The sequence below is a fragment of the Delphinapterus leucas genome, chromosome 20 (genome assembly GCF_059928025.1).
Source record: "Delphinapterus leucas isolate spDelLeu-1000000601 "Yukka" chromosome 20, BTC_Dleu_Yukka2, whole genome shotgun sequence".
NCBI lineage: Eukaryota > Metazoa > Chordata > Mammalia > Artiodactyla > Monodontidae > Delphinapterus > Delphinapterus leucas.
This window is the reverse complement of record NC_143148.1, coordinates 24702443-24729247: the sequence shown is the minus strand read 5'-3', so window position 1 is coordinate 24729247 and position 26805 is coordinate 24702443. Positions and strand designations below refer to the sequence as shown.

At 36.1% G+C, this 26805-nt stretch overlaps 1 protein-coding gene and 1 non-coding gene across 4 annotated transcripts in view; both read left to right on the top strand.

Annotated features, from left to right (window-relative positions):
• The window catches only part of ITFG1 (integrin alpha FG-GAP repeat containing 1), a 242099-nt gene that overhangs the window by 181710 nt on the left and 33584 nt on the right, over positions 1–26805 (top strand). For 2 of the 3 annotated variants that reach the window (XM_022555125.3, XM_089902992.1), the window contains exon 13: positions 963–1006. In XM_022555125.3, the coding sequence (XP_022410833.1) occupies positions 963–1006 (44 nt within the window). Of the gene's footprint in view, positions 1–962; positions 1007–9070; position 26805 lie in introns of those variants that run through there. The other variant, XM_089902991.1, reaches the window with a different exon arrangement.
• LOC115802832 (U6 spliceosomal RNA) lies at positions 7220–7326 on the top strand. Its single transcript, XR_004023381.2, has one exon. It is a non-coding gene; the product is annotated as a U6 spliceosomal RNA (small nuclear RNA).

Genomic DNA, 26805 nt, shown 5'->3' with positions numbered 1-26805 from the left:
CAAGTATGAAACATTTATTTCACTGTTTCCTCAGGTCGAATTTAATATAAACGTACTATAGTAAATAAACAGGTATCTTCTTATGTGATGAAATATGTCATGTTCATTTCTTGATGCCTTTGCAGTTTATGTACCCTGCCTAAGTATAATATTTGTATTAGAATGATTATCATTTCACATTTGTAAAATATAAATCAACATAAGGAACAATTTTCCTATGGATATATTTGAACTAACCAATAATCACAATTATTATTGGTACAGTTCATGCTTACTGAACAGTATTATCAGCTGTCTTCCTTAAATTTATAACATGTAGCATATTTAACAGCACATAAAGTCTGCCTTCTTGTAAAGGAATTACTTCACATGAGTGTAGTTATGTTTCAAAATTCATGTTAGTTATAGAAAGAATGTTCAGATATCCTAACCTTTTCTTTTTTGGTAATTATAGAATAAATATGTCATTAAATTATTTTTGTTATAGACCCATCAGTTATTTTATAGTTATGTTCTCCATAAAAGTTATCAAGGGAGCCCAAACTCTTTTACCCAGAAAATTTGACTAGATAAATTGAAATAGTCTAGTTTGATATGAAGTGTTAAATGTTCTATTTTGTTTTTTTCAGTATAAATTTTAATTGGTTTGCATTTGGCAATTCTCTGTCAGATTCTAAGTCAGATTCTAAGTCATCCTTGGAATGTAGCTAACCAATTGGAAAATAGAACCAACAGTAGGTATGATATTATAACCATAATTAATTATATCATCTATATATTTCACAAAATGGCAGCAGCTTGACTGCTTAATAAAGGCTTTTGAAATATTGGCCTAAAGTGAACAAAAGAAATTTAATTTACTCACATCTAAAGAAATTGAATTGGTTTTTGCTTGACCATGAATCAATAGGGCGTATTAATATTATAACAGTAATAATAGGCTTTTTTTAATTTTTCCACAGTTCTTAGTGGTCTCTGTCCTAATGAATGTCCTCGTAAGATAACAGTAAGTAACCTTAACTTTCAGTTGTAAATATTTCTGTGAAAGTTCTCTGCATGATAGATACACACAAAATAGTTGTTATAGGTTAAATCAAATTGATGTTACTTTTAGAAGTGATTAAAGTATCCTTCAGTGCTCAAGCAAAGTTTACTGGGAATAAAGTACCTTTCCTAAAAACTGTCTCACCTCAAGGTTCACTTCCTTAATGAAGTCTTTTCTGATACTCTTGGAAAAATGAACACACCTCCCACTATTTCTGGGCATACTGCTGCCATTTTGGCACATATAATACTTTTTAAATTATTTATTTATTTATTAATTATTTGGCTGCATCAGGTCTTAGTTGCAGCACACCGGATCTTTCTAAAGCATGCAGGCATAGTTGCCCCATGGCATGTGGTATCTTAGTTCCCCAACCAGGGGTCGAACCCACATCCCCTACATTGGAAGGCGGATTCTTAACCACTGGACCACCAGGGAAGTCCCTTGGCATATGTAATACTTGATCACACTTTATCTGTTTATATTTAATGCCTCTCCCCAGGCTGTAATCCTTTGAGGTCAAGAACCATGCCATCTTTGTATACCTCGTTCATAGCACAGGGTCAAGCATATAGTAAACAATTAATGAATTTTTTTGGTTTAATCTTAATATTGGCTAGCTGTCTAATGGAATGTTTCCATGAAATAACAGAATGTGAAAATAATTAGGCTTAGGTTTTGAAATTGCCAGTTCATGTAAATTATAATAAGAATATTACATTATATTTGAAAGCATGAGCGTGTGTGTGTGTGTGTGTTTGTGTTTGTGTTGGTATATCCCAATTTGAGCCCTCATAGTAACCCTTGTTACATAAGGAATTATCCCCCATTTAAAGATGAGGAAACTTGAGGCTCAGAGAAATAAATTATCCAAAATCATAGAGCCATTAAGTAGTGGAACTAGAACACAGAACTAGGTGTTCTGATTATATTGTCATATTTTTACTACACCTTTAAAGCACTGCTTCATTATCAATGTTTTATGTATGGTTGGGAAACTTCCCATATTTAAGACATGTGGAAGCAGACCCTGACCCAGAGATTTGCACGCAAAGATTTAATCTAGACTATTCTTGAGAGCAAGGCTTCTGGAGTAGTGAGAAAAGCAGGTCTATGAGATGTGAAGCAAGGCTGGTTTTTCAAAGATGGCCCAGATTGAAGCAAAAGGGCCATACCTTTGTATTCTGCATTAGACACTGCATGCAGGCAGTCCCCAGGAAGGGGTTATAATTTGTACAAGCCAGCTCCCTTTGGCTGAGAACAATTTTTAGGTAAGAACCTAGCTGTGAGCTATCAGCAACCAACACTTGGAGCAGCTCGGGGAATATTGCCTCAGTCCTGAAGGGAAGGTCTGGACTGTGTCACCACATCCACTGTGAACTATATGAGTACCTGGTCAAACCTATCTGCTTTCATATCATTATAAAAATGTAGATATAATAGGGGAGAGTCTGAGGAGGAGAGATGCAGAGGGTATGTCAGAACTCTTTATACCTTGCGCTTAATTTTGCTGTGAATCTAAAAGTGCTATAAAAATAAAGCCTATTTTCTTAAATCAAGTGCAAGTCTGATTAATTGGAGGCCAAAGATTAACTTGGTTATTCAGGTATTGTCTACCCAGTTTGTGAAATATTCAGACCCTTTGTTCCTCTCCTTTTCTCTGATTGACCATATTCCCATCATGTGGCTCTTTCATTACCTTGTCAAGCAAAGAACTTTTAAAAAGTTGAAATTGAACCCACTCATTTTACCCACAAGTTCTAGCAGAAAATTTGATAGAAAAGGCTGTTTGCTTAAGGCAGGTTTTAGTTCTAAGATCACTAATGCTCCCCTTCTCCTTATCTTAAACTAAAAGTCACTTCTATCATATGGAGAACAGAGTCATTTAGAAAGTCATGTAAGTAAAGTGCAGCATGCACATTCTTACAGTGATTACCCTAACAGCCCAGCACCTTTGGGCTTTTCTGCAGCTGATACATCTGCCTCCCATTCATCCATTTATTACTTTCTTTGAAGTTCAGATCCTGTCAAACTGCCCTTCACATCTATCATTTTCCTTCCCCACTGATGTCATAGAAATCCACACTATACTCCCCCAGTTTTCCATATATCAAATGTATTCCCACTTCTAAAATTATTTCATGATAAAGTGAGCCTTCTTCATATTGTTTTGACATCAGATCCACTTGATCATAGTCTGTTATGTAAGATATGACCCAGTGTGAGACTAAGAGGAAAAATGTGCATGCCATATGATATTCTTTATCACTTGAGTTAAATTATGAGTTGAATAAATGCTCTTCTGTTGCCTATATATTCCCACCTGCTACAGGCAACCTATCTGATATATGGAGAGAGGAAATAATATTCAAATCAGCAACTAATCTCACCCAAATTCCTTTATTTCCATGCTGAAAACCCCAGAGTCTTTCATTTTCATTCAACTATGGCTACTCACTCCCATGGCCATATGGTGGACCTTATCTACCAGAAATGTTTTACTTTTGAAATCTCAGTACCATCCATCAACTCTGAAAAACTATTTTTCCAGCCCTCTCACTCTTGTTATTACAACTATACCTATTCAACTTTAAGTCTATTTGTTTCTTGACCTGTATCAACCTGTTTTCTTTACCTCGTTATTTAGCTACCGTATATCAACCATCACTTCACTACCTTTAACTCCCATAAAGCACTCTCCTTTTTACTCTACCTGCCTGGCAAAATTACAACCCTGCGTTGTTAATCCAGCTATCTTTCTTGTTCACTCCTAGATCTAAGCTACTGGGCATTTCTAAAGAGAAATATACAGCCCTGAATATTGTCACCACCAGTGATTCATAGTCATCAACCTCAAATGAGCATTCCTAATTGTATCATAATCTTATATGGATCCCTAGACACCCTTTTCTCCCATTCATTTTCCCAGGTTACTTTCAGGATTTTCTCTGTGTCTTTGATTTTCTGCTGATTGAGTATGAAATGCATAGGTATAGGTTTTTAGGTATTTTTGCTGTTTGGTGTTCTCTAAGCTTCCTGGATCTGTAGTTTGATGTCTGTCACTAATTTTGGAAAATTCTTATATTATTTCTTCAAATATTTCTTCTGATCTTTTCTCTCCTTTTCCTTTTTTTTTTAATAAATTTATTTATTTATTTTTGGCTGCATTGGGTCTTCTTTGCTGCACATGGGCTTTCTCTAGTTGCAGCAAGTGGGGGCTACTCTTCATTGCAGTGCGCACGCTTCTCATTATGGTGGCTTCTGTTGTTGTGGAGCACGGGCTCTAGGCACGCAGGCTTCAGTAGTTCTGGCACACGGGCTCAGTAGTTGTGGCTCACGGGCTGTAGAGCACAGGCTCAGTAGTTGTGGCTCACAGGCTTAGTTGCTCTGCAGCATGTGGGATCTTCCTGCACCAGGGCTTGAACCTGTGTCCCCTGCATTGGCTGGTGAATTCTTAACCACCACACCCCCAGTGAAGTCCCTTCTTCTTTTCCTTTTGGTAGTCCCACAACACATATGTTACACCTTTGTGTAATTGTTCATGGATATTCTTTTCCAAATTTTCATTAGTTTTTCTCTTTGCAATTCAGTTTTCGAGGTTTCTATTGATATATCTTCAAGTTTACTGATCCTTTCATCTTCTGTGTCCAGTCTACTGATGAGCACATCAAAGGCATTCTTCATTTTTATTGCGGTATTTTTTATTTCTACCATTTCCTTTTGATTCGTTCTTAGAGTTTCCATCTGTCTGCCTACATTAACAATCTTTTCTTGTATGTTCTCTACTTTTTTCCATTAGAGCCTTTATCATATTAAATATTAAATTTCTGGTCTGATAATTCCAACATCCCTGCTGTATCTGAGTCTGGTTCTGATGCTTGCTTTGTCTATTCAAACTTTGTTTTCTGCATTTTAGCATGGCTTAAAATTTTTTTATTGAGAGCCAGACATGATGTATTGGGTGAAAGGAACTGTGGTAGATAAGCCTTCACTATGAGGTTTTATGTTTATCTGCTAGGAGTTAGACTGTGTTATTGTTTGTGGTAGCTATGCTGTCAAGAGGCAAAATTTTCCTCTAGTGTCTTTCTTTTGTCTCTTCTGTTGTCTTTGTGTCACCCTACAGACTTCCTTTTAAATGGGCCTGAGGTTTGCAGTTCTTTTAACTGTAATCTCATTATTAGACAGGAGCCCAGTTGATGTGGTGGTGAGGTATAAGACTATGGTAGGAGAAGCATCCTATCATCCTGTGTCTCAGCTTTTTAGTGAGCCTGTGTGGGCTGTGACTTGAACAAGTGCTTCTCAGCTTGCCCTCCTCTATAGGTTAAACAGGGAGGCTAGAGGGGGCTGAAGTTAGGTATTTCCTTTCCCTCAGGTTGATTAGTTTTTGGTAAACCCCAAGTTACTTAATCTCTAATAAAATAGGTTTCCTTAAGGGCAAGCTGTTGTGAAGGAGAACAGAGAGCTCTGGGCATATTTTTAACTGGTTACTTTCCTCTCTGTGCTAGAAGCATGAGGGTTTTTTCCCCCAATCTTCCTCTTGAGAATTTGATGGAACTCCTGGAGGTAAAAAGTGTGGCTCCCCTAAGACTGCCTCGCTTTCTCCCCCAGAGTTTTGAACTCTCAAACTAGTTCACACTGATTCTCCAGTAATGTCACAATCACAGTTTAAGTGTTCCTGCCAGTACTGGCTCTAGTTTCAGTCTTCTGGTTCTGGGCTTCTGCTCCCAGTAAGCTGTGATTCTCTGTATCCACCTCTCCAGTTTTCAGGGTAGCAGTTTGCTCTATGACCTTAGTTCTCTGATGGGTCAAAGCAGAGTTAATTTTCAGTTTCTTCAGCTTTTTTTGTTGTGAGTACAGCAGTGATGACTTCCAGACTCTACGTGTCGGGCCAGAAAGAAGCTCTCCTTGCATTTTTATCAGTATTGCTTTATTTTGTTTGTTAATTTCTTACAGCTTTATTGCAGTATAATTGACATGCAATAAACTGCACGTATCTAATATATTCGATTTGATGTTATGACATATATAGTGTATATGTATGTATACACTATACCTTCTTAATGGAGATATGTAGATGATAGATAATTAATGTCAAAATAATGAATATATCATATCCAAAAGTTTTTTTGTGCCCCTTGGCTATCCCTCCTTCCCACCTTCCTTGACCTTCCTTCCCTATCCCACTCTTCCTCAGGCACCACTGATAGGTTCTCTGTCAGTGTAGCTTTATTTTAAAAGTTGTTTTTGTTTTCTTACTTCATGACTTTTTCAAGATATTTTCCTCTGTGACATTTATTGCCCTTTACCGTGAATTCGTTTTTTAACTTTTTTGGAAAATTTTTAAATACATATAAAAATATACACTAGTATAATAAAACTCCTTGTGCCCATACTACCATCCAGCTTTTAACACTATCCTCATATACCCAGTCTTATTTCACCTATGCCCCCACCTACTGCTTATCCCCTTTGCGGCCCCTCTTAGATTATTTTAAGGCAAATTCATCATATCTTATATTCTGTAAATACCTCACTGTGAGATAAGGACTTTACATATGACGCTAGAAATTCTTATTCTTCATAAGAACTATTTTATGTTCTTCCCAATTTTCCCTTACAGCCAATCCCAACTTCCAGTTCTTAGAAATTCACCTTGCCTCCTACCTCAAAGAGAAAATAAGAAGGTAAAATGGGAATTTCTTCCACTATCTGCAGTAACTTTGGGGAAATTATTTAACCCTTGTTAAGTCTCTTTCTCCACATCAATATAATGGGGAAAGTCATAGTACCCACGTAGATTAGTTTCCTGTTGCTGCTAACAAAGTAACCATAAAATTAGTGGCTTAAAACAACACAGATTTATTCTTACACATTTGAGGTCAGAACACTGAATGTGCTTCATGAGGTAAAATTGAGGTGTCTGCAGGGCTCCATTCCTTCTGGAGGCTTTAGGGAGAATCCATTCCCTTGCCTTTCATGTCTTAAAGCCACCTACATTCCTTGGCTCATGGCCCCTTCCTCCATCTCCAAACCCAACAGTGCAGCATCTTCCAGTCACTGACCCTAACCCATCTCGCCTTCCTCATTCACTTATAAGGACCCTTGTGATTACACTGAGCCCACACACCCTGATAATCCAAGATAATCTCCCCATCTCAAGATCCTTAATCATGGATGCTTGCTTCAGCAGCACATATACTAAAATTGGAAGGATACAGAGAAGATTAGCATGGCCCCTGTGCAAGGATGACGTGTAAATTCATGAAGTGTTCCATATTTTTAAGAGAAAAAAAGATCCTTAATCACATCTGCAAAGTCCATTTGCAACATAAGGAAATACATTTAGCAGGTTCTGGGAATTAGGATGTGAACCTCTTTAGGGCATGATTTTTCTGCTTACCACACTCCCACCTAAGTTTTTTATTAAGATTAGAGAAATTAATGTAGGTAAATCACAGTGGAGGCCTAATACACAATAAATATTCAAAAAATGTATCTGCTGTTATTAGTCAATGTTAATGTTTCTTCCCTGCCTCTATAACATCCCTTTATTAGTAAGGATAGTGAGTTCCAAATATTTGAGAAATGTTGGTGTTCTGTCTGCCTTCAGAATAGGACTAGAGGTCTACTTGACTTCTTGATTTTTTCTTATCTTATTTTCTTATCTAATATGTATTAAATCTTTTTTAATACATATCACAGAATTTATGAAATCTGAATATGAAGGATATCAATATTTTCAGTGAAAGCTACCATAAACATCTGTGAATCAGAAGAATATATTCCTATTTCCTATTTTTTTCTTTAAATACTCAGCTAATTTTTTGAATTTTTTATCCTCAGCATAAGGCATATTTTGGCCTTCCTCTGTGTTAGTGGAGATTATAGCTTCTTTCCCTGTCACTTGTTAATTCTTTTTACCAAAGCCTGGTGCCTTTTCCCACTTTATAAATTATGAGTTTACAGGCAAGCAGATGAGTACTTTTCCGTTTGAACAGCAGAAGAGTTTAGAAGTAGTCCTTTAATACTCTATATACAAAAAGAGTCTGTGCACATTCCTTTTAAATACCTCCATGAGGGCAGAGATAGTATCAGTTTTGCTTGCCAGTGTATTATAGAGCCTAGCACAGGACCTTGTGCTTAACAGTTTTGTCAGTTGCCTTCTGTAGCACTAAAATGTAATCCGTTCATCCACACCCATCTCTTTTCCTTTTTCCCTTGACTAAAAATTAATGCACCAATTATGCTGTGGGTCCTACATACCTCTCAGGGACCTCATTCCATTGCTTATTCTATCTGGCCTGTGTATTCAACTCCACTTCCCTGTCGGTGCCTTCTCTTCAACATTTAAGAATGCACAAATCTCTCCTATATATAAATGCATATACAAGTACCTTCCAAAGCCCCACATCCCCTCTGGCCACTGCCTAATCCCTGTTTGCTCTTCCAGCCACACTTCTTGAGTTGTGTACAGTAGGATCTCTCCAGTTTACTTCCATATCCTTAACCCGCTGTTGTAATCAAGCCTTTGGCGTCACACCACTGAAAACTGCCCTTGATTCTGCTGACCAATTTTCGGAACACTCCCTTTCCTTGGCTTCCTTTACGCTCTCCTTTCCTTGATCCCCTTTTACTTCTCTGGCCATTCTCCCAGGTTCCTTTATGGACTTTTCCTCTGGCCATCCTTTAAATGTTGCTGTGTCTCAGGGTTCCATCCTAAGTTCTCTTCTCACTGTATGTGTACTCTTGAAGTATTTCAGTCTCTCCCCTTTTTTTTTTTTTTCTATTTGTAATACTGATTACTCCCAAATCTATTTACCAGCTGTCTCTCCTAAGCTTCAGACCTTTATATCTGAGTGTCTTACAGGGACCTCTAAAACTGAAATCTAGTGTGTCCCCACAAAAACCCACTCCTCTTCTCATGTTCCCTATCTCAGTTACCTTTTCCTTTCCCTCACCCCTCAAATCTACTAGATTATTATTCTCTCCCTTTAACTGTCCCTTCTCTCTATCCTGTTACTTTAGTTGAGCTATCATCATTTTTGGCCTGACTGGAGTCATCTGAGCCATCCTTCAAAAAGCAACCAGAGGGCTTCCCTGGTGGCGCAGTGGTTGAGAGTCCGCCTGCCGATGCAGGGGACGCGGGTTCGTGCCCCGGTCCGGGAAGATCCCACATGCCGCGGATAGGCTGGGCCCGTGAGCCATGGCCGCTGAGCCTGTGCGTCCTGAGCCTGTGCTCCGCAACAGGAGAGGCCGCGGCAGTGAGAGGCCCGCGTACCACACACAAAAAAAGCAACCAATGTGATCTTTCTAAAATACAAACCTTCAGTGGCTGCCCTTTGCCCTTGAAAAATGGTTCTAATTTAGTTTATTGAGTTAGAGCCTCTTTTCATCTCTTCAGCCTTATCCCTCGCTGTTCCTCCTCACACTCTCTCCCAGCTCTCTGTCAGCCACACTGCACTCTACTTGTTCTGTGTGCTGTCTCAATTGCATATTATTCCTCTACCCTGAAGCCTCTTCTTCTCATCTTCTCCAGAGTCTTCCCTGTGATCTTCAGGTGAGCTCTTAGATGGTATTTCCTGTGAGAATCATTCCCTGGCTACCCTTTGACATAGGACTAAACACATGTTCTATTGTTTCTTAGCACTCTGTGCTTAGTTAGTCTTACTACTTACCACTTCTGTTATGTAGTTGGTGATTTATCTGTATTAAGTCCTTGAGGAGGAGAGGCTGTGCTTGTTTATTATTATTTTGTCCTTACTCCCTGACGTAGTGCCTTACACATAATATAATAAATATTTGATGTATTAATAAATGAGCTTTCCCTAAAATTGGGGTTTTTTTTAAAATGGTCCTTCATTGATAAATTCACCATACCATCTCTTACCAAAATCACATATTCTCTGTTAAGTGTGAACACTTGCAAAATAAATTACAACTTAGTCACAAGAGAAATGCACTCTGCAAAGCCCTGATATAAAGGGAAAACATCCCTTATTTATGTTCCCAGAGATATGTCTTTTTACAGACCTTTACAAAGGAAAATTATCTTACAGTTTTAACAAGAAAATAACCAAAATTAAAGAAAATAATATATTGAATTTAACGTCTTGAAGAAATGAATAAGAAACAATATAAAAATTTCAACATTGAACTAAACTGAGCAATGCAACTAACACTAATGAAGATAAGGAGAAATATCAGTGGGTGTTTATGAAAAACATGATTACCTTTGAGAAAAATAAAGTCCACACTATAAGTCAGCTATTTTTCTAATATTTTAGAATCATACATTTATATTGCTTAATTAAACCTGACCCTGATTTTATATATCATATGTATAATATCATGTAAGACATATTAACATAATATGTCTTATGAGTTCTTACAGTTTTGTTTTACCTTCCAGAGCCAGTGATGTAGAATATATTTGGTGTTCACTGTAGGAGCCCAAGTCCTTAAAACAAATCCTTAGATAATCAGGTACTTGAGACAGACATAGAAACCACCAAGATTTCTCCAGGCTACTGAAAAAGATGCTTTCTGAATAAAATAGAGGAATTCCAGCCCTAATTTTTTTTAAGAACATTTTACCTTTATTTTTTAATTGTATCCAGCAGTAAAAGAAAATAAAGGCTCCCCGCCAGCCCTACCCCCACCCCCCGCTTCCCCTTTCTTATCTTCCCTTTTCCCAATATGTGGAAGTTACTACTGTATCCAGGTTGTAGAATATTGTTTCTGAAAAATTTAGGAACTTAATTTCAGGGTGACTATTGTATATTTATTACACATTGTTTGTGTGCTAAGCTCTGCCTTAGGCTGTGAAGATAGGATATTTAAAATACATGTCAACGCTAATTTTATAATAAGTCAACATGCATATAGAAGACAGTTAGTTTTTAAAAAGCTATGTAATACAGCACCTAAACTTCATTACATCAGTATGACACATCCTAGAATAAGAAAAAAGGAACCAAACAGTTCTTTTTTACTTATAGTATGGAAAAGTTGAGAAATCAGTAATGTTTTTTAATTTAACTTCCTGAATTCTTTCAAATATCAGACGTGACATTTTAAAGGAAAGGTAGGATAATCTGGGGGAGATTTGTACTAAGATTTTCACAAAGAAAGTGAACTTGCTAGATGATGGGGTACAGTGCTCAGCATTCCATAGGAATAGCTTATTCTTAATCCTTTCTTACCAAAATTTATTAAGTCAATGTACTGAATATTTTCCATGAAAATATGTTTCTGCTTTTTTAAAAACAATTTTGAGAAAACAGTTCATTTTATAGAAACCCTGGTATGCATTCTTTTCATTAAGCAAGAACTCTTTGCACTTAGACAACAAGGATTATCATACCACTTGCCATAGGTTGCATCCTCAAAAGTGTGTCTGGAAAATTCTCATGAAACTAAGGATGTGCAAAAGCAGCACCAGGTCCATTCCTAGGCACCATGACTCATAGCCTGCTCCCACCATTTACAAACCTTTATCTGTTCAACTCAGGAACTTATATGTCTCACTGTATAATGGAAGAAACTGTCTCATGGAATTTTGAAGAACTCCATAATTATTCACTCAATACAGGAAGTTAAAAGTGATTGCTTATTTTGTATATCATTAAAAGTATGACCGTGTATATTAAGTACCTTTTCCTTACCCCATGTATAGGAAAACATTTATAAACCTTAAAACATAGGATTGGCATGTAACCTCCTGTTAGAGTGATGTCTATACCAGGCAAACTACTTCTTAGAAGTTTGTAATTTCTGCGTTATTACTTCTCCTATTGGATGGAACAGGGTGAGAAATTCCATCCAGTGGACCAAATCCAGCTTGCTGCCTGTTTTTGTGAATAAAATGTTAGTGGAACATAACCACACTCATTTATTTATATACTGTCTATGGCTGCTTTCATGCTACAACATCAGAGTTAAGTAGTTGCATCACAAGACCTTATGGCTCACAAAGCCTATAATATTTACTATCTGGCTTTTTAAAGAAAAAGTTTGCCAACTCCTGGGCTAGAATAACAACTACAATAGAAAGCAAGTTACTCTCATCTTTCTCTGATTTGCTGTGTGTTCTGACCAGTACACCTAAACTTTTTTAAGCCAGCATCCTAATTATCCATCTAATCAGATATTTTCCTTTTCTGAGATGTTCCCTCCAAATCATTTTTAAACTATCTTTTGTGACACTGCATAAAATACAGGAATCTTTTATTTGAAATACTCTGTTGTTGAAGGTAAGACTGTTCCTCTCCATGGTTATTCTCTCTCTCTGAATTTGTCACGTGCAAATTAAAATTTGCTTCTACATTTTAATAAAGGTTACTTAATGCTAAAATATCTATATTTTCTGCTGTATTCCATGTGCCTCTTTGCTTGTCAAGGCAATTCTGCTCCCACACACATTCCAGCAAGATTCTGCACTTCACTATACCTAGCTAATAGATAGCCTAAAGTTTGCCTTTAAGAGGAAAAGGTCGTGCTGTTTTATTTTATAGTTATGCATGAAAAATGAGTATGCTGATGTCATAATAGTATGGGTCATGAGGAAACAGCTACACAATAAGTACTTTAAGATCATACCTTTTACAGCTAAATAAATTAAAATAAATGTAAACATTGCAGATTATATCACACAATTCGGAAAGCTTCTTAATGATCCCAATATAAATCTTTCTCTAACTGGCTTTCAGTTCTGTGAAATTTCAATTCTGTGAGCCCTCATTTAATTTTTTTGCCTTTGTACTGGTTGAGAAAGGAGCACTGCTACTAGAGAAACAATTTTCTGCACCACTAAAAGCAGCTGAAAAGAATGAGAAGTGTTTCAAACATTGTTTTTTATGCACTCAACTATATTAATGGTTTTATTGTCTTGTATTCAGTCAAAATCCAATCAGTATACAAAAGTGTAGGTTACACTTAATACTCTCATAAACTGCCAATTTTTATAAAGTATACAAAGTGTAGTCCCAATAGATAAATGGCTCTTAAAGAGGGGTCCCCAAACCACCAGCATCAGTGCATCTCCTGGGAACTTGTAAGAAATGCACACTCCTAGGCCTCACCAAGACCTACCAAATAGGAACACCTTGGGATGCAGCCAGTGAATCTATAATTTAATAATCCCTCCAGGAGATTCTGATATATGCTAAAGTCTGAAAACCACAGCACTGAACTTTTAGAAAAGGGATTACTGTAAGCTAACAACCTTGTCTTCTTACACAGCAATTATATATACTCAGAAGTGGAATTTCATCCAAACGTACATTCTTGCAAATAAATTATTCCTGTAGTTTTAGAATCCTACAGTACACTAAAGAAAATGAATGTTAACTTGATAAATGTTTCTGGTTTTGATCAAGATAATTTTATTCACTCGTAGTTCAACATAATTGAAAATGAGATATCACTACCAAAAAAGACATTAATTTATTTGGCCAAAGTAAAAAGATAATAGTGCATACATATTGAGCACTTACTGTGTGCCAGGCACTGATCTAATTATTTTACACATATTTACTCAATCTTTACTTCAATCCGATGAGATAGGTACTATGATTATCCCTAATTTAAGTTGAGGGAACTGAAAGTTAAATAATTTGCCCAAGGTTATACAGAAAATAAGTGGAAGAGGAAAAATTTGAACCCAGATTCTCTGACTCTAAAAACTACATTCTTAGTTTCAAAATTTGGAAAGCTAATACCTAAAATATTCTCATGACATGAAATATTTGGAATAACTCACAGGCCTTTAAATTTTTGTTTTAATCACCTCAAGCTGCCTTTACAAAATACAATCGGAATTTATTTTCTCACAGTTCTGGAAGCTGGAAGTCCAAGATCACGAGATCAGGGTGCTAGTATGGTCAGGTTCTGTTGAAGGCCCTCTTCCTGGCTGGCTTCTTCTCACTGTGTGCTCACATGGCCTGTCCTAGCTTTGTGCGCAGGGGGAGACAGAGAGAGCAAGTTCTCTGGTGTCTCTTCTTATCAGGACACTAGTGCCATCATGAGCACCCTGCCCTCATGACTCTAACCCTAACTACCTTCCACATATCATCACATTAGGGATTGGAGCTTCAACGTATTAATTTTGGGGAGGCACAAACATTCAATCTATAAGAATTAAGAAAAGTATTTCAGAGAAGTAAGAAAGAAGTTACGTGAAATTTTCACAGATGTGTTGTCATTATTGCTGATTGATATTCCCATAGTTTGCATTCCCGGCATATTAGCTTTTCAGGTTTTCATAAAGGAATTCAAGGTATGTGTATAAATACTTAAACTAGAGGAATTAATTGTTTCAGAAATCCCTAATCCTTTTAAATTGAAAATTCCTTAATGATACAATCACTTCCCAAATAATAAATTTATAAAAATTGAAATTCTTTGGACCACCACTAATATAACCTAGGTATGTAAAAGGTATTAAAAGATACAGCAATACTCCTAGCATCTCTACTGTATTAGAAGAGACACAAAGGAAAAGTTATCCAAGTTTTTGCACTTGCTGAAGGTATAATCCTATTTACTACATTTTGTACTAAACATTCATATGGAGGTAAATGGCACTATTTAAGGGGGAAAAAAAATCCTGAAACATGTTTAATGCTATGACATAAGGCTTAAGAAACCAAAACACACAGGCACATGTATCAGTCATATCATTTCCATTGGGAAAGGCAGAGTACTCATTATGTACATGATACAGAGTAGCAATTCTCAAACTTCTTGTTCTGAAGACTCCAAATAGTTTTTCTTAAGCGAGTTTTGTTTATCAGTATTAATTACTCTATTTGAAATAAAAACTGAAACAACTTTAAATGTTTTTATTAAATCATTTTAAAACAATAGACCCATTACATGTTGACCTAAACTAAAGTTATTTTTATGGAAAAATAACTATTTTCCAAAATACAAAATGAGTGAAGAGTAACATTCCTTTGTATTTTTTTCAAATCTCCTTAGTACCTGTCATTTAAAAAAAAAAAAAAGATTCTCATATCTCCTTTTGCATTGTTTATTATTGTTTTGGTTGAAATATTAAAAAAAAAAAATTTAGCCTTACACAGCTGTATAGTAGAAAAAGAGAATGTTTCATATCCTGTTCAGATAACTGATAGTATACCAAAACTCAACAGTGGCAGTTACTTAAAGGTTAGTTGTAATGTGGAATTTGAAACTATATCAGTGAACATTTCCAACTCTGTCACATTACCCATTGGTTATTTAGAAGCCTATTGTTTAATTTCCACACATTTGTGAATTTCTCAAATTTCTTTCTGTTGTTGGTTTCTAATTTAATTCCATTGTCATCAGAAAACATACTTTGTACAATTTCAGTACTTTTACATTTATTAGGACTTGTTTTATGGTCTCGTATATGGTTCCCCTTAGAGAATGTTTCATGTGTGCTTGAGAAGATGTATTCTACTAAAGTTGGGTACAGTGTTCTATACATGTCTACTAGATCTAGTTGATTTCTAGTGCTGTTCAAGTCTTCTTTTTCCTTGTTGATTTTGTGCTTCATTGGTCTATCCATTAATGACACTGCTGTATTATTAATAATTATAATAGTATCCGACAACCATTATTGTTGAATTACCTGTTTCACCCATCAATTCCTTATGTATTTCGGGCCTGTGTTATTAGGTGTATTTATGTTTATAATTGTTATGTGTTCTTGATAGATTGATGAAACTGTCCTTTTTTATCTCTACTAACATTTTTATCTTAAAGTCTGTTTGTGTCTATTATTAGTATGGCTACTCCAGCTCTCATTTGGTTACTATATCCATGGTATATCTTTTCCATGCTCTTACTTTCAACCTATTTGTTGTTTTTGAATTTAAAGTGTGTCTTTTATAGACAGCATACACTTGGATCATGTTCTTCTATCTATTCTGCTAATCTCTGCCTTTTGGTAGCACTATTTAATCCATTTACATTTAATATAATTACTAATTAGGTAGATTTATCTCTGCCATTTTGCTATTTTGTTCCTTATATGTCTTATGTCTTTTTTCTTCCTCTGTTCCACCATTACTGCTCTCTTTTGTGTTATATATTTTCTAGAATTTGATTTTAATTCCCTTGTTTTTTGTACTCTATATTTGAAGTTATTTTTTTAGTGTTTCCTCTCAGAATTACAGTTTCCATTGTAACTTAGAAAACAATATACTTCATATTAATACCAACTTAGTTTCAGTAGCATAAACAGACTTTGCTCCAATATGCCTCAGTTTACTCCCCCCTCCTTTGTGCTTGTATTTGCATACATGTTACATCTTCATGCATTGTGAGCCCAACAACATGGTTTTTTCATTATTACTTTATGCAGTAGTGTTTTAAATTAGATAGGAGAAAAGAGCTACAAACAAACATACATTTATAGCATCTAGTAAATTTACCTATAGTTACCTTTACTGATACTTTTTATTTATTTCTGTGGATTTGAGTTCCTGTCTACTTTCAGTTCAGCCAGAAGAACTCCCTTAGTATTTCCTGTTAGTTAGGTGTGTTAATGATAAACTTTCTCAGTTTTTTTCTCACAATGTGTTAATTTTCCCTTCATTCTTCAAGGATAATTTTGCTACCTTTTAGATTTCTTGGTTGACTATCTTTTCCTTTCAACACTTTAAATATTCATCTTACTGTCTTCTGGACTCCTGGGTTTCTGATGAGAAATCAGCTTTAATCTTATTCAGGATCCCTTGTACATAACAAGTTGCTTATCTCTTGTTGCATTTAAAATTCTCTCTTTGGCTTTCAACAGTTTGACTATGATGTACCTTGGTGTGGATCTCTTCAAGTTTATCCTACTTGGTGTTCATTGAGCTTTTAGATGTGCAGTTTCATGTATTTAATTAAATTTGGGCAGTTTCAGACATTTTCACATCACATATTCTTTCTGCCTCTCCTCCCCTCCTTTCCTCTGGGACTCCTATTATTGTTGATATTCTTGATGGTGCCCCACAGGTCTCTGAGGCTCTGTTCATTTTCTTTATGTTTCTCATTTTACTTTCTGTTTCTCACACTGGATAATCTGAATTGACATATCTTCAATTTTATTGATTCCTTCTTTTGCTAATTTAAATCTACTATTGAGCCTCTCTAGTGAATTTTTTTATTTCAGTTATTGTACACTAGAATTAGTGTGGGATTCTTTGTGTGTATGACATATCTCTTTATTGATACTCTATTTTGGTGAGATATTGTTCTCATAATTTCCTTAAATTCTTTACATGATTTCCTTTACTTTCTTTGAACATATTTATAATAGCTGATTTAAAGTCTCTACCTAGTAAGTCAAACACCTATGCTTCCTTGGGGGAAATTTCTATTGACAGCTTTTTTTTTCCCTTTGTATGAAACATACTTTCCTGTTTGTGTGTGTCATAATTTTTTGTTGTTGAAAACTGGACATTATAAATAATGTGTTCACCCTGAAAATCCCCCCCTTAAGTTTGTTGTTATTGCTGCTGTTTGTCCAGTGAGTTTCCTGGATTATTACTATGAAGTCTTTATTCTTTATTGTATATAACCATGAAATCCTTATTCAGTAAGTTTTAATTGTCAGCTGTGAGTGGACACAGTTTTTCTTAAATAAAAGATTGAGAGATTAGGTCCTTCTCAGTTCTTTTTTCTGAAAACAGGTTACACATATGTGTGCACTTCTAGATTCCCAGGAATATGTCAGAGTTTTTCAAAGTCCCCTTTGAACATCTCATTCACATTCCAGGAATATGTCAGAGCTTTTCAAAGTCCCCTTTGAACATCTCATTCACATTTTTCCTTTTAAGATTTGGTCAGCCGCTTATTAGCCCAAATTGATATCACTGTCTCAGGCAGCATCAATAAAAACAATTGCTAATGATTGTTTTTAATAAACTTCCAGTTTGATAGAGCTGTTCACACTGAGCAAGCTCTCAGTCTGGCCAAATAAAGACAAATATTGAGAATGTAGCTTTTCAGGGAACTGCCAGACAAGTCAAATAGTGATAATTCTCTGAGGATGGAACATTAGGGAGATCCGCCCCTCCCTTTGCTGCTAAGCTGTTCATTTTCAAAGCTCCCTTAGTAGCAAAGCTATTGGTCTTCAGGACTACTTCAGAGCTGGGGAGGGGTTATGGGAATAGGGCAGGTTAAAAAACCATAAACACTGTTTTACTGAGATTCAGTCGTTTTTCTTAGATACTCCTTGATTCTTGCAAAAAAAAATTTAACAATTTTTGACAGTGTTCTTATTTCTTTTATGTAGACTTTTTTTGGTCCTTACTAGATCTAGAAGTGATTCTCCCCTACTCTATTACTTCAAAATCCATTGGTCTGTCTTGTAATTTAAATGATCTTTCATGTATGCATGGTTTCGTAACATCATGCATTGGCCATTTGGAAAATATTGGTTTACTGAGGTATGCGTATCTTCCCAATTTTAACACGTTTCATCACATACTATTTTAAAATCACATTTGTTAATATCACTGCTGATCCCATAAGTAAAGTTTTTAGGTTTTAATGTGTCAGGCTCATGGTGGTGGATACAAGGCTTCCAAAACTCAAATTTCATTTATAAGCTCAAATTTTATCAGTAGCAACAAATACTATCAATTATCGTCCCAAAAGTGACATTCAATTTGTCATTTTCAAGAGAATGTTGGCTAATACCCAAGTCTGAATAACCATAGTTTAGTGCCACTGCTAATTACCAACCCTTTTACCAATGGGATTTTTGGACTCCAGGGGTCTTTGCATCACATTTTGAGAACCACTTTGTAGAGGAATCAAGTCTGGATTTCTGGACCTTGTCTTTTAATATCAGAGTGACTGGTGCATGGTGAGAAGTTAATTTCAGCTTTAGGACTCAGACACTTGCTTACCTGTTGTTTTTAATTGACTATAGGACAAAAGAGAAAAGCCTATATAAATCTGTAAAATAAGATACTATGAATAGGAGTATGAAATTTTCCAACTGTGAATTAGAAAAAAATATTCAAGAATATAATTGGGAAGGTTCACAAAAAACAATACTTATAGCCCAAGATACCAATCTTCCAGTACATAGACTAGACTATGGGTAATAAAATAAATTTGAGGTTATAACACTGTGATAAATATAGCCTCATAAGTATTATCTCCAAGCCTCATTGCAATGAGACAGATTTAAAGTGTTAAAAGGCATACCCTATTACAAAGAAACAAACCTAGGAGGGATGAAATAATTTATGTTAAGAAGTGTATACCACATTAGCAATGTTTGTTGCTAAGCATGTGAAGCAACTTACAGCTGGTGGGAGTATAAACTGTTAATACCACCTCAGTAAGAAAAAGAATAGGCACTACCTGGTACAGTTGAAGATACATATATCATATGACTTTACAGTTCTGCCTCTGGGTCCATAACCCCTGATAAATGTTTGCACTTGTACATCAGGTGACATACATAAGAATGCGGTGTTTATCATGGCAAAAAAATAAATGGGAACAAGCATTGATCAACAAAAGAATGAAAAATATTTATGCTATAATCATACAGTGGGATACTTTACAGCCGTGAAAGTGAACTACAGCTACTCATCCTTAATCATGGATGAGTCTCAAATTAATGTATTTTTTAAACAGTCACAGAAGGATACATATAGTATTATTCCATTTACATAAAAACTTAAAATAGGCATAACCAAATATATTTTAACATTTATGTATATGATAAAACTTATAAAGAAAAAAAGGAATAATTGCATGAAGAAGATAGTTGAATAGAAGTTAAACTATGAAGTTAACTGTGATTTGCTTTAAAACTGCATATATATGCAGGAATCAAGATAGCAGAGTAGAACTTGGAGCTCACCTGTCCCCACAAACACATCAAAATTACATCTACCTGTGGAACAATTCCCACAGGAAACTAACTGGAAACTAGCAGAAGAACTCCTAGAAAACCAAAGCTGCAAGAAAGATCTCCGTGGAACCGGGTAGGATGGGGAAAAAAAGGCATTGGGTTGACCTGCACCCCTGGGAGGGATCTGTAAGGAAGAGAAGGTCCACACAGGCCAACCCTTGCCCTGAGGAGCAAGCTAGTTGAGCCACAATCTCGGCATTCCAGTCCTGGGGTCCTGCATGGAGGAGACAAACCCCCTTGCCTGCTGGGAAGTCTGCTGAGATGGACAAAAGGGCTGGAGAAGCCTAGACTCTACTCACAAGGAGTGCACATGTGCTGGCTTGCCAACTATCAGGGCAGAGAGAGCCTTGCACTGGTGGCTGCCACCTTGCTGCCCTTTCCAACTGAAAGGGGCAAACACCCCAGCCCCACTCACTCCACACCACAGCTTGGCGTGATATCTGAGAAAAGATTCAGTCTAGCTATGCAGAGACAGACTGGGGCACAGAAATATTAAAAATCATAGAAGAATACTATGAACAGTTACATGCCAACAAGTTGAACAACCTTCCAAAAAATGGACAAGTTTCCAGAAACATACAGCCTGCTAAAATGAGTCAAGAAGAAACAGATAATTTGAACAGACCAATCACTGGAAGTGGAATAGATTCTGTAATTAAAAGAAAAAACTCCCAGCAAACAAAAGTCCAGGACCAGACAGCTTCACTGGGGAATTCTATCAAGTATACAGAGAACTTACACCTATCCTCCTCAAACTATTCCAAAAATTGAAGAGAAAGGAACACTCTGAAATTCATTCTGTGAGGTCACCATCACCCTGATTCCTAAACCAAAGACATTACAAAAAAGAAAATTACAGGCCAATATCTTTAATGAATATATATGCAAAAATCGTCAACAAAATATTAGCAAACCAAATCCAACAATACAGAAAAAGGATCATACACCATTATCAAGTTTGATTCATTCCAGGGTCACAAGGATGATTCAACATACACAAATCAATCAGTGTGGTCCACCACATTAATAAAAGGAAAGACAGAAACCACATATATGATCATCTCAATAGAGGCAGAAAAAGCATCTGACAAAATTGAAAATCCATTCATGATAAAAACTCTCACCAAAGTGGGAGGGAATGTATTTCAACATAATAAAAGCCATTTATCACAAACCCAGAGCCAACATAATACTCAGTGGTGAAAAGTTAAAAGCCTTCCCACTAAATTCAGGAACAAAACATGGATGCCCACTCTCACCACTTCTATTCAACATAGTATTAGAAGTCCAAGCCATAGCAATCAGACAGGAAAAAGAAATAAAAGCTATCCACATTGGAAGGGAAGAGGTAAAACTGTCACTATTTGAGAGGACATTATACTCTATGTAGAGAACCCTAGTGTCTCCACAGAAAAACTATTAGAACAAATGAATGAATTCAGCAAGTTAGCAGGATACAGGATTAATATATAGAAATCTGTTGCATTTCTTTATACTAATAATGAAATATCAGAAAGAGAAAGTTAAAAAAAAATCCCATTTAAAATTACATCAAGGGCTTCCCTGGTGGCGCAGTGGTTGGGAGTCCGCCTGCCAGTGCAGGGGACGCGGGTTCGTGCCCCGGTCCAGGAGGATCCCACATGCCTCAGAGCGGCTGGGCCCGTGAGCCATGGCCGTTGAGCCTGCACGTCCAGAGCCTGTGCTCCGCAGCGGGAGAGACCACAGCAGGGAGAGGCCCACGTACGGCAAAAAAATAAATAAATAAAATAAAATTACCTCATAAAATATTTAGGAATAAACTTAACCAAGGTGGTGAAAAACCTATATGCTGAAAACTATAGAACACTGATAAAGAAACTGAAGATGATTCAAACAAATGGATAGATATCCCATGCTCTTGGATTGGAAGAATTAATATTGTTAAGACAGCCATACTGTCCAAAGCAATCTGCAGATTTAATGTGATCCCTATCAAAATACCCATGACATTTTTCACAGAACTAGGACAAATAATCCTAAAATTTATATGGAAGCTCAAAAGACCCAGAATTGCCAAAGCAATCCTGAGAAAGGACAATAAATCTGGAGGTATAACCCCCCAGACTTCAGACCATACTACAAAGCTAAAATAATCAAAACAACCTGGTATTGGCACAAAAACAGACACACAGATTAATGGAATGGAATAGAGAGTCCAGAAATGAACCCACCCACCTATGGTCAGTTAATCTACTACAGAGGAGGCAAGAATATACAATGGAAGCTGGAGGGACCAAAAGCTAGTACAATAGCCTTTGCCTCCCTCCTCAGCTTCTAAACTTATCAGACGCAGGTGAAGAGAGGAAGAAAGAAAACCAGAATATTCCTGGACTGCAAGAACCTGACCAATCACTGACAGCCGCAAGCCTGCTGCCTCCACTGCATCCTGTCTGCATGTGATGGGTGTGCTCCTGATTTAACGCCTCTCTCTCTCCCCTCCCCCCCTTTTCTTCTTCCTCTTCCCCTTTCTCCTCCTCCTCCTCCTCCCACGCCCCCTCCGCCTTCCTCCTCCTTTTCCTCTTCTTCTTCACCTCTCTCTCTCTCTCTCTCATTCTACAGCGTGCTGTGGGTTTGTGCTAATAAATTTGAGAATGTTCGGGTTCTGTCATCTCAGAGTGACAACCGGACAGAGGAGGAATCACAGAGAGGTTTCATATCAATTAAGACCTGTGTTGAGTATCTCTAAAGAACAGTCCAAAGTGAGCAGCTCTTAAAGACTCTTTCCTGGGGACAACAATGGGTTACGGTCCATCCTGTCTCAAGAACTCCTGATTAATAAATGAATCCAGGCTCCCACCCCACCCCAGAAACTGGGTGGGCTTTTTTTTTGCTTCCTGAAGCTCCCACCAGTCCATTGGCTTCAGGGAGTGCGTGTGCTGTGGGAGGCCTCCATCCCATCTGAAGCAAGGAAAGTAACGGCCCAACACAAATTCTTCCAACAGGACTCTTTACTGAACATACACACTACCCCAGGAAGAAGTACCAGCATGGAAAACTACTTTAAGTCACAGAAGCCGAAGGAGCTAAAATTTAGCATCACACAGTTTTCTGTGAGATGTATATGCAGGATCAGCAAGCATGGGAAATTCGAACCAACCCCTGCAGGGATTGCCTTGGGCTACAATCCAATTGCCTTGGATTCTATAAGAAAAATCCCTTTGAGAGAGCGTCCCATTCAAAATTTATTCATATGTAGCTTAAAAGCCACCCAGGTTGTCCTATCACCTGCAGCAATTATTCACATGCAAGGGAACCAAGAGAGCATATCCTACTTTGAAGGTCAAAGAATCCCAAAAATACAGGAAAGGTGTGGTTTGGGGGGCAGTGATAATAGTGTTCAATTTGTGGGATAAGACCAAATTATAAAGTTGTTATTTTAAAGGGCTTTTAAATGCTACACAGGTTGAACTGCCAGCATCCTGAAGAATTATAAATACAGCTTCATGTTTTTGTGAAAATGCCATATATTCATTTCAAAAAGTGTTTGGTTCCAGTTTTATTATCAGTGCCTGTCAGTACAGCACGATGTTTAAGAGTGTGGACCCTGAAGCCAGACTACCTACGTTTGATTCCTGACTGCTACTTACTAGACATGGGGCCCTGTGCAAAGCCCTCATTTTTCTCATCTCGAAAATGGATAAAACAGACTGTTGAGCCAATGCATATAAAGTTGTTACTACTGTATCTGGCATACTGTAGATGTTCAATAAACTTTGGCTATTATTATGATTGTTTCTAGGAATCTAAAATTCTCAGCATATTCACTGAGATCAGTGTAATACTAAAGACAGTTCATTGAGACCTGGTAAATGCTATAAATGCACAGTGAATTCTTCACTTAAAGCTCTACCAATATTCAGTGCCTGAACACAATCCTCACTTCTCTAGCTGGAACACTGCATTTTGATGATATTTGATCACGACATCAGAAGAGACTAAATTCACAGAAAGACTTAGAAATTCCACTTGCTCGTAAAATAGGATAACTGAATAAAAAAAATGAAAAGTATAAAATTTATTTAGACTTCCACACCAACTCTATTTTATCCTCCAAAAGGAGTGTTTTAGGGTCAATTTCACTAAAAATTAAATTTATTAAGGGAGATAATTCAAGCAGTTATGCTAATTAACAAGTGTTAGAGCCATAAGATTAGACAGTTAGCTTAACACTGTCTATGTTGTCCAGATAATTAGATGAAAACTTTCCTTTTATTTATTCCATTAGCCCAGCTAATTTATGGTAATTCCCTATAGCCTTCTTGCCTATAGATTTTATGGATCTAAGAGACCTAGATTCTATATAAAAATTAAACAACTGGGGATTTCAGAAGCAACATGAAAATATATATATATGTATACAGTAGAGAAAAGACAGTCTCTTCAACAAGTGATGTTGAGAAAGCTGAACAGCTGCATACAAATCAATTACAACACTCCTCAAACCATACACAAAAATAAACTCAAAATGGCTTAAAGACTTAAATATAAGACATGACACCATAAAACCAGAAAAGAACATAGGCAAAACATTCTTTGACATAAATCATAGCAACATTTTCTTAGATCAGTCTCTCAAAGCAAAAGAAATAAAAAGAAAAATAAATGGAAACTAATCAAACTTAAAAGCTTTTGCACAGCAAAGGAAACCATCAACAAAATAAAAAGACAACCTATATAATGGGAGAAAACATTTGCAAATGATGTGACCAACCAGGACTTAATTTCCAAAATATACAAACAGCTCATACAGCTCAATAGCAAAAAAACAACCCAATTAAAAAATGGGCAGAAGACCTAAGTAGACATTCCTCCAAAGAAGACCTACAGGTGGCCAACAGGCTCGTGAAAAGATGCTCAACATCACTAATTATTAGAGAAATACAAATCAGAACTACAATGAGGTATCACCTCACACCAGTCAAAATGACCGTCATCAAAAAGTCTACAAATAGTATATGCTGGAGAGGGTGTGGAGAAAAGGGAACCCTCCTACACTGTTGGTGGGAATGTAAATTGGTGCAGACACTGTAGAAAACAATATGGAGGGTCCTTAAAAAACTAAAAATAGAACTACCATATGATCCAGCAATTCCACTCCTGGGTATATATCAGGAAAAAATGAAAACTTTAATTCAAAAAGATACATGTACCCCAATGTTCATAGCAGTACAATTTACAATAGCCAAAACATGTACAATAAATAACCCAATCAACAGACAATTGGCTTAAGAAGATGTGGTGTATATACATACAATGGAATATTACTCAGCAATAAGAAAGAGCGAAATATTGCCGTTTACGGTAACATGGATGGTCCTAGAGAATATTATACTTAGTGAAGTAAGTCAGACAGAGAAAGACAAGATATCATGTCTATGTGGAATCTAAAAAATAATACAAATGAATCTATATAAAAAACAAACAGATTCTTAGACGTAGAAAACAAACTTAAGGTTACCAGAGGAGAGAGGAAGCAGGGAATTTTATTCAATATCTTGTTTTTAATAACCTTTAAAGGAATATATGGGAAAAAATAACTGAATTACTATGCTGTACTCCTGAAACTAACACAATATACTTCACTTTTTCAATTATACTTTAATTTTTTTAAAAACATGCATATCTAAAGAAAAATGCTTTCTTTTGCCTATCTACAAACAGCAATATAGATATAGAATTTTGGTAATTCTTTCATGGAAGTAGTATGTTGTACAAAGCATAATATTCTTCTTTCTACATAAAAGTACTTCATTAACAAGTTTGCTTTTATTTTTTGTGTGATAGTCTATTATGAAACTTATTCAATTAGTAATGTCTTATGAGTAATTCCATTCTTGTAGCAACCTGTTTTCTCATGGTCATTGAAACAAATGGATTTCTAAAGTTCTTAAAATATCAATCATGTTATTGTAGAATCAATGAAATTAATAATTTCTTGCCTGTCATCTTGAAGGAAAATCATTTGTAGTGCATAATTAAACTATCTAAACTTCTTTATTAACTTTTCCCTACTTTATTGGGAAGCACAGTAGAATTTTTAATTCTGCAAAGTGTTCAAAGCATTTCTTGATCATTTTCTCATCTCTTCTTAGGATACCCATTGCAGACATTGGTTTCTTTGTACCCCATTTAATTAACTTTGATTTCTAAAGGGAATAAATCATTGTATCAAGGTGTGAGGAATGTTCCAGAAATAGGGAACAATACACAAGTTGGAGATAAACCTCACCATTGTAACTAGGCTCTGCCAGTGATGTTTTCCTTGAGTGGAAAATAATGTATTCTCTAAGTCTAGTGCAGGAGATAAAAATGTTTTGGAACTACTCAGCAATATTTTTTATTCTATTATGATTATTATGGATGGATTTTATATATTTTTGAGAAATTTTATTTATTGAGAAAATGTAAACTATGCCCAGTCTGTTCCAGAAGGGAAAAGCAATGCTATGTTCAACAGAAATGTCATAATAAAACTATTCCAGGTGGGACCAAAAGTAGTAAAGAAAATTTTGCCTAAAATACTCATCCTTATGTAATAAAGAAAAGACATGATTAGATCTTAGAAATATCTAATAAAATTAATGAACTATATAAATACAACTATCAAATCATTTAAAGTGTTAAGAATTTTCTACTAATACAGGGTGTTTTTAATAGATAACACTGGTTATCTATTTATGAACATGTTCTCTAAGTAACTGCCATCTATGTAAGAATTTTATGGAGGAGTGTTTACTTTTTGTAATAGATTTGCCAGAAACTTCAAATGATGCACTTACTTTCCAAGGCTTAACTATTTCTTTGTTAT